This window comes from Nestor notabilis, unplaced genomic scaffold (assembly GCF_000696875.1).
Source record: "Nestor notabilis isolate BGI_N333 unplaced genomic scaffold, ASM69687v1 scaffold8667, whole genome shotgun sequence".
In the NCBI taxonomy this organism is placed as follows: Eukaryota; Metazoa; Chordata; class Aves; order Psittaciformes; family Psittacidae; genus Nestor; species Nestor notabilis.
The window spans coordinates 8,298-17,585 of record NW_009935095.1 but is presented as its reverse complement, the minus strand read 5'-3'; the positions used below and the strand labels follow the sequence as shown (position 1 = coordinate 17,585).

At 41.3% G+C, this 9,288-nt stretch overlaps 1 protein-coding gene across 2 annotated transcripts; it reads right to left on the bottom strand.

The window, feature by feature from the left end:
• Window positions 1-259: 259 nt before the first annotated feature.
• ESM1 (endothelial cell-specific molecule 1) lies at window positions 260-6,770 on the bottom strand. Of its 2 annotated transcripts, XM_010017655.1 has the most exons (3): window positions 6,470-6,770; window positions 2,434-2,589; window positions 260-360 (listed from the first exon to the last, which is right to left on the bottom strand). In XM_010017655.1, the coding sequence occupies exons 1-3, from the start codon at window positions 6,768-6,770 to the stop codon at window positions 260-262; spliced, it is 558 nt and encodes a 185-aa protein (XP_010015957.1). The 2 variants fall into 2 exon arrangements, with proteins under 2 accessions (XP_010015957.1, XP_010015958.1); XM_010017656.1 differs by lacking the exon at window positions 2,434-2,589.
• Window positions 6,771-9,288: the final 2,518 nt, after the last annotated feature.

Genomic DNA, 9,288 nt, shown 5'->3' with positions numbered 1-9,288 from the left:
TAATATTACTATACATTCAGGAATCCACAATACATTTCTCTGTTCAAATACTTATCAAAACAAATATTAAAAATCATATACACTGTACAGTCTATTTTTAAGTAAACATTTTGCTCATGGAAAACAGAATAACAATTGGCCATCAGAGGTTACATTTTCATATGCTATAGATCTACTTTGTTCTTAAAGTGTGTTGTTGCATATTCAATAATCTGTGAGAAATGCATTCACTTTAAAGTCTTATGAGTGTGAGTAAATATCAGCGAGGATTTAGCCATTTCATTACCGGAGAGCGAATAGTTTTCTCTTTAACGAATTCCTCTTTTACAGAATTGCCATCCCCTGATGCCATGTCGTTGTCTGAAAATATACAAATATAAAGGTGGATTTCATGAAAATGAGAAAGTTAAAATATTGTCCTACAGCAATGTCCCTGGTTTTGGGAACACTTCAGAAAAACCTGAGTTGACAAATCTTGCAGGAATATCCCGGAATGCCTCCAATTATCCAGCTGCAAAATTTCTGCCAAATTATGGCATAAGCCAGACGTGTTTTACTGTAGTTTAAGCATAAGGCAGGTGATTTGAGTTCAGTTTCCAATTCTCACTATAATGGTCCAGTGTGACAAGGGACCAAGCATCACATTCTCGATAGCTACAGTAGTAAATCGAACATGCCTGGAGCTATTCTCTGACTGAGGCCAGCTGGCATGGAACAGCTTGGTGCACGCCAGTAAACTCTCTCGCTCTCCAAAAAAGGGTAAAAGATATCCAGTTTGTTCACTGGAAATGATCCCTGGCTGACACTGATTCCTGAGTTGTGGCTGAGGTTGTTTGGCACAGCTAGATAGACTGGGACAAAGCATGTGAGCCATTGCCCTACTGTTCGACCATGAAGGTGGTCACATTGCAATACACAGGAACATGCTCTGGCACTGTTTAGGAGGGTATACATAGTCATAATGTCTTTATAAAACATAAGGGCCAGAAACTTGTCTGTTTAAAATGCAGAGGTATTCACAGCTGTTTTAATTTGCTGAGAATCTGTCCTATGTGCTATAGCTACCTCTAACCACTATTAAATGAAACTGCATGTGACCATCCCATGCAGTACTACACACAGTGTCCCTGGTCTACTTCCAGCGATGGATCTCTAGGGACAGAAATGAGTGTGAAACCTTTGCATTGGTAAAAAAACGGTGTCAGTATCTCATCCTGGCTGGGATCAGACAAGTTGCTAAACGTTGGCAGCAGAAGGTTTGTGATCAAAGGCAAGGGGAGGACAGGGGAGAGGAACTGATGAAAACAAGCTACTTAGGAAGATTTGGAATATAGACTGGATACAGAAAACAAAAAGCAAGACAGGAATATTTTTTCTTGTTATTTCATCACCCTTGGTAACAAAAGCTGGAAAGGCAAAAGAGCACAATCATATACAAATACAAAAGGTTCATAATTGGTCCATCTCATGAAGTTTTTTCAAGATCATTTTATATGTGGTATGATTGTAAGCTGCAGAAGTTTGCTTCTGTCTATCTTTTTCTAAAAGGAGAGTGGGGGAAACATGAATCATGTATTAAGGCAGCATTGTATTGATTCTAGATAGCTTACTATAACAGGAGAAAATCAACATAATGCAAATAAACTGCAGTTGGAGGAGAAATAAAATTTGAAGACTTTGGGGTGAAATACTATAAAGCTCCCAGTAGGTCTATGATTGAATCTTTGATATTTATTTAAGATCTTCATACCTATGTTGATTTTGACTGGTATTTTAAATTTAGAGTAGACGTTGTTCAGTTAAATATACCTCAGTATCACAAAGTGGAGAATAAAAGGGAAATAAATTTTAATCCCAGCTCTACAAAAATTCTTCTTTCCTGCTTCAAGAACACTCCAGTTTTAATTCTGAAGAGTTCTGTTGAAGGCTTCAGACATAAACTTAAAGGTAAGAACTTATTCCAGAAAAAATGTGATAAATTACTATAATATAACATTTCATAAAACAGTTTACTGACATCTGAAAACGTATAAAGCCCTGGGATGTTATTTTTACCATATATTACCTAACAGTAGTAAAACTTAGTGAAATCCTATGCTACAGAAAGCATATACATGCACCACATCTCAAGGGACTAATGCAAACCCTGGCATAGCCTCCCATTGCACACAAGATGCCGTACTCCCACAACAGCTGTGAAGTATTCTGCTCATGTTAGGATTTCAGAATGTTTTTACCATGTGTCATAGCTCACCTAATTCCTTGCCTTATGTTAAGGGAGCTGCCAATAAGAAACATAAATGTGCCTTGGGCTGTTCGCTGTTTGCACAGCTCCAGCAAAGTACACATCACTCACACACAGTGTACACAGCGTGGTAATAAATCACATACAAGGTAATTTCTGCTAAAATTAACTGCCCAACAAAATCTTACCTGTGTGTGAAATGATTTTTCGTCGATTTGGAGGCTTTGAAGCAGACAGTTGAAAAAATGGGAACTTCAGACACTTCCCAGTTACTCTGTCACAGATGCCAGAGGGACAGTTGCAGGTTTTCCTGCATTCCATTCCATAGGTACCGTAGGGACACTCTGAAAAAAAGTAATGTAGCAAAGCAGTCCTCAATGATCCAAGTTAGCTGCTGTCTTAATAACTTGTCTGTTTATATCCTTAAAAGTGGAAAACCTTTGAGTGGAGGTCAGCTAAACATTAATTGCAGGATTTCAGCATGCCATCTGCTTGTTATGAGTATTTTCCAGTTTTAACAAACCTTGACACACATTATATACACAATTTCTCTTCATGCAACTTATTTACAATATGTTATTAGTAATCCTTCTCTGAAACACTTGTAATATTAAAATGTAAATTAAAGGCAGTATGAGTATGTAAGTATGTAATCATTGAGGATTTAGTTAAAAGGTTAGCATTGGATTTAGAAAAGAAAACTTCAGAAAGTTCCTGAATTCACTGTTCGTGCGTTTTGTTGGCTGACTCATATGACTGTGATGATTTAGAGCAGCGTTCTACTGCTGGCATAAGCAGCTTGTGGCTGGGGCCAGTGCATATCGGCTCCATGGAATCTGCTGCTCGAACCTGAGGAGCTATCCAGCAAACACACCCTCTGTCTGGAGACACTCCTGGCTCCCGGGGAAGAGCCTTCCCCTGTCTGATGGCTTCTCACATAGCAAAAGTCCGACTTCCCACAGCAGACAGCAAACAGCTCACCCACATCTCTGGCTTAAAGAGTGAGTACGCTGTAAAGGGATCACTGGCACTAAGGCAGCTGCTGGTTATACTGCACCTGGTCATACTCTGCCCCAGTTCAAATCTCCTGTCCCTGAGCTAGCTCACAGAGGAGCACCAAAGGGCAGCTGTCAGGATGGGACCAAATGCTTTTTAAAAAAAATTAAGTCAGCTGCAGAGGATTTGACCCATCCCATTGCTGACACATATTGTGCTGGACTACGTAACTTCCCAGAGGGTTTAAACCTGGGGTCACAGCCCTTGACTTCTTCTGCCTTGCTGTTGAACAGAGTACCTTCCCAGGACCATAGCTGAAGAGACAGACACAAGGAAAGTCCAGGTCCTCTTTCCAAACCCCCAATCAAGAGATCATCACAAAAGAAGCTTGGGATGTCCCAGGAGAAAGGTCCTTATGCTCAGGCTGTTCTTGCCAACTTAGGGTGCATAATCACCTTAAATGGCAAGTCCAGGAGTTTCAAATTCAACTTCTAAGGGCAGATGAATGACCATTCAGGGCTGGCCCAGGTTCCCACAAAAAACTTAAGAAACAAGATGACCATGATAAGTAGAAATTATACCTCCCTTATCATATTCTCCCCCATTTTCAGATCTGGGACCTCCGAAGCCAGACATAGATTCTGAGCATATAACCCCACAACAGGGTTATCCTTCTCAGTTTGCCCAGTCTCCTTTTGAATCAGTGCAAATATTTAGTTTTGCCATACAGCTATCTGAAAACCAAGCTAATGCCCCAAAATTAAATCAATAATTTACAGTTCTCTGCATGTCCTATGGCTATGCTTTTATAAATGGAAACACTGGAAAACTGACCAGTTCCCTCCTAGCAACTGTACAGTGAAACCCTTCAGCATGAGAGCACCTCACTGAGCTTCACCAGACTCCCCTTCCCAAGCAAGGACACTCTTTGATCTGATGTTTGTCCACATAAAACAAAAACAAAATCTTGCCAAAGTGAAACAGGTTTTTTGTGCACAATTCTCCCTGAGGGACAAACTGAGAGCACACACCACATGGAGCATCAATCTGTCTGCTGCAGGTGCTCAGCTGCTCAGCCCAGAGAGGTGGGATGCAAAGCCGTGCACAGCAACATGAAACAAGTCTGAGACAAAGCACTTGGCTCCATGTGGAATAATCTGTCATTGACGCCACTCTTCATTTTTTATAAAACTAAGATCTGAGTCAATTTTGCTGTTAGAAGGTTTTGCTCAGCAGAAGAAGCTCCCAGTGATCTAAGGGAAGCAAGAGCAGGTTCTTCGCTGTGACAGTTATAGCTTGGGTTTGGAGGCTATTTAGTAACAAAAGTGCAGAGCACCAGTATTCCTTAGTCTGTTCTGGACAATAATGGCATTGCTATTGATAATAATATTATTATTATATTATCATTCTTATAACACTAAAAGTACTCAAAAATTGCTCTGAAACTTATTCTGTCCATGCCTTAGGCATTTTAAAAATGAGAAATTGAAGAACAGAGAGTGAAGATCATTTTTCCACAACTCCAAAGTAAATAAGTCGCAGGCAACTAGAGACAATATAGCCATCCTGACTGTGAATTATTACAAACATGGAAGTTATCAAAATGAGTGAGTGATCTGGTATCATAGCTATAAATGGATATAAAAAAATAATACTTGGCCTCACAATTTCCCTGATAAAATTCACATACATACAGAGAGACATTGTACTATCTCAGAGCTGACATGAAAAAAAGAATTGGAAATGACATCAATAATATTTAGTGCAAATAAGTATATGGGGAATATGGGCTTCAAATGCTGATTTACAACTCTAAGTCAACATATGGCTTTATTGAAAATAATGGGAGTTTTTCCACTGACTCGCTGGGAATAAAAAAGGAAAACATTTTCTACAGATCTTCCAAGATTCAGCCCCAGGGATTCAAATCTCATGTCCCTCAATGTTTTTTTTTTTCCTATTTGAAGTCTGCTATTGGAAAGAAATTTCTATGAGGACATTGAAAATTATATAATCACTCAAAAGACCTGTGAGAAGAATCATAGCCATATCTTGCACTGCAGTAACTTTTAATAAACTGAAGATCAGACAACTATCTCAGTCAAATACTTTTCTGGTGTGTGCACCAAAGATATGACATTTATGCATAGAGTCTAGTCCTTAGAAATAAAAGTAGTATTTTGGGTCTCACTCTCAAACATGCACATGAATTTGTTTTTAAATACCAATGTAAATAAGTGTGTGCTGTAAGTGAGTCAGCCTGAATGACTTTTGCAGCATCTGGTCCTAAGTCAATACTTTAACTGAGGCTATTAATACTCCTGATATTTAACTGCCAAGACATCTTCACTTTTAAGGAAGTTATTCAAAGTCATATCTGTATCTACTTACTGAAGTGGTACGTGAACACAGGAAAACTCACTGCATTTACATTTTGCAAAACCTTTTTTTAAAATTATTTATTTTTAAAAACTTTCATCCTCCTTCTCCTCTCCTTTTATATATTCTCCTTTTTGCATGGACTGTGGATTGCTCTTAAATGAAAAATGCCATTATAGTCTATAACTAAAGAAATCAGCATATAGTGTACCTGGAATAAGCTGAGAGCAGTGGCTGGCTGCTCATCTCTCAGTCAGCTCCTGTTCTGTTATTCCCATATTTCAGGCAGGAATGTCTCTGCCTCCCCTGACGGCATCCCTAGGGTAGCTGAGCACCTCAAAGGCAGGACTGAATTAAACAAAACAATGTTCCCAGGCGCTCAGGGGGTGCTGTTATCTCCATCTCTCAGACCCCAGAAAGAGTACCTGGTCCCTGGGCAGGCAGCTGGCAGTGCCTGAGGGAAGCTTACCCCAGGGAGAGTGCATCAGGAGCAGGGATCCTGTGACAAGGTTGGACTTGCAAGATTAAAGTCTTTGCAATTTATAAGAAGCCACCCACCAAACCAGTGGAAGGATCAGGACTAGTGCCTGGGTCTCCCAAGTCACAGTCAAAAATCTCATTCAAGCACACCCCATCCATATTTCCTCACACATGTCCCCAAATCTAAACAATATTCTCGCGTTAATAACCCTGTCCTCCTACATGTAACACCTGTATTTTTCACTTTCTTCTTGGATAAGGGCTGAGCTGGAGAAATCCCATTTTAGACCTTTCAAGCAGGAGTCAAGCTCTGTATGTAGGCTGCTGTCAAATTGCCAAGGTGGGTGCATGCAAAGTGAATATTGTTACCTTTGCAGATACCAAATTCATCACCAAAGTCATCCTCCTCAGTGTAAAACTGGCACTTCAGCCCAGGACCACACTTGACACCATCCATACCCGAGACCGTACGATAGCAAGTCTCCCCCAGAGCAGCTGCACACACTCTGCAACAGCCACAGTCATCCAGCACCGTTCGCTTACAGCGCAAGGTACTTTTGCATGCGTTACTGTCACAGGGCTCGGGACAATCTACTGCGTATTTCGCACTCCAAGCAGTTCCAGCGTGCACAGGCATCAGGAGGAGTGTGAGAAACAGGAAGCCCTTCATGTCTTGCAGGGGTAAATGCTCCGTTCCAAAGAGCAGGCTTTAATGCTCAGCCTGCTGGTGCCTTGTGCCGAGGGAAGCAGCAGTACAGAATCCAAAGTGGTAGCTGCACACATCAGCCTACAAGTTTATGAGCTTTATACAGTGTGTTGCCCACATGCTGCACCGTCGTCAGCTTCCTCAATCCGGCAGCGCTGCTCCTGCCAGCCTCCCTTGTTTCAGTTTATGAAATCCAGGATGAAGGTTGGATTAGCACTCTGCTGCCATCCAGGAATTGAAAAGCCTGAGCTGATGTAATCTGTTATGTTTAGTTGGTTGTTTTGCATGAGGACTAAAAACTCTCTCACATCCGTCTCAAATGCTCAAGGACGTCTGCCAAAAGAAAAGAAAAAAAAACCCACAACACACAACTGAAGAAAAAAAGAAACTGGGGAGGGTGCATTACCTTCCTGCAGGAGAGGGATCGCTCTGACACGGGGCACGCTGCTGACAGGACAGCTCTGTCTCGCTAGCACAGCTCACACGGCCGTTAGGAAATCACACTGAATCATCTCACTGCTGAAAGAATAATCTTTAAAAGAATAAATCTTTACTATCCCCTTCGAGGAGGTGTGGACAGTTACGCTAAGGAACAAAGTGAGATCATGTCATTTAACAACCAAGCTCGGATGCTTGTTGTGTTTTTCCTGCCTGCACCGAAACGGTACTTTTTAATCAGTATTTAGGAGGAGCTGAATTAAACATTTCACTCAACAGTTACTGCTGGAATTTAAAACAGGTCAGACAGAAACCAGCATTTTGTGGGGTCTTCCGCAGGAAGTTCAGGAGAATGATCAATGAGCTGCCCCGACCTCACAACCGAAGGGGGAAATCCACATCCATCACCAGCACCGTCTGCACAGCCTTAACATAGATCTGGGGGGGCTCATTCTCCTCCCCTTTACACCGCTTCTATCTGATCAAACTCTATGGGACGCCCTGATGTTGCTCTTCAATGACATCAGTGTAAATAAACAGAAAATAAGTCTCAATTTCCTCCATCCTCCTTTAGATTTATTCATGCTGCCAGAGCCTTGACAAGAAACAGCAAACAACCAGAGTTCAGTGTAACAGATGAGCCACCGGAGAGATGGAAATTTCTGCTCTAAAGAAAGATCTACAGGAAAGGAAAAAAAGAAATAAAGCTAGCCATAAATAAATCTCTGAACACCAAAAGTTGCTGCCACTGAAGTTAGTGGGAATCAAATCAATTTAAACTTGCATGCTGTGACCAGCTTGCTATTCGGGAACCCTCTGTCTCGAGTGGGCTGAGTATGCTGCCCACTCGGGCAATGTACGTACTCAGGCACTGAGTAGGCTGCCAAATATAATGAAGGGCTATGCTGGAAATAGAGGAGAGCAGGAAAGGCTTTTCTTCATGAATGCAAATGTGAGTTGATAGATCCAAAACAAAAAGCTGAACTCTTCTCTCTTGTGAAGAAGATGAGAAAACCCACATACAGTATATTGAATTTGAGTAGATTGTTCCTATAATTCTGGTGTGCATGGGTACTAGACAGGAGAAGAGAGGAAAGGAGAGGAGAGGAGAGGACAGGACAGGACAGGACAGGCAGGGCAGGTCAGGACAGGAGAGGACAGGAGAGGAGAGAAAACCTAATATGTTTAACATATGTCAAAGGTAGACTATACTGCAGTAAACGTTTGCAGGCATCCATCTTATACAGTATATAATTACTCAAAATATAGTTCTTCTAATCACAGTTGCCAGCTGGCAGATGTTTACATGCACTAGCTCATGCCTGTGTTCACATGTAATCTTGGACTAATTGGTGAATTTAAAGTGTAAAAATTAAAGCATTAGGTTGAAGTCTCTTGTAAACCAACGAAGTACTATTGGTAGCTATGATATGACAGCAATTAGTAGTAGTAAACAATTTCATCTTCAAAATCCAAAGCAACTGTCCTCTGGGAGGTGAAAGGAATACTTCAAACATGAAGTGAAGATTCCTCTAAAAACCAAGGAGAAACAAAAGTGCAAGGTTACAAAGAGCAAATAAATTAGAAATGGGTGTGCTTACCAATGACCCCATCACACCTACAACATGGCAAAAGCCTGTTCAAAAAAAAATAATACAACCCAACATCACCCCACAGTTCACAGCTCAGCAAAATAGTGTAAATCACTGCCCATTTCTGCTGGCATCAACTAAAACTGACATTGCTTTATATTAATAGGACATGCTGTGGTCCTGAGGAGCCCACACAATCCCACTGGGCAATCTCTCAGTGGGAGAGAAAGACCAAATTCAGTCAGAGGGGCAGGGAGCACAGCTAAGGGCAGGAACTCTTGTCAAATCTTCCCACAAGTGTGAAATAGCCCAAAGAAACAGGTTGCATATTCAGCGCATGAGACTTCACAGGGCAGCAGTAAGGAGCAGAAAGGCTCTCCCTTGAGTCCCTCCCTTAGGTCTTCCCTAAGTTAGTTCACACCTTCCTTTAAATTCCTATCTGCTTGCTCCCT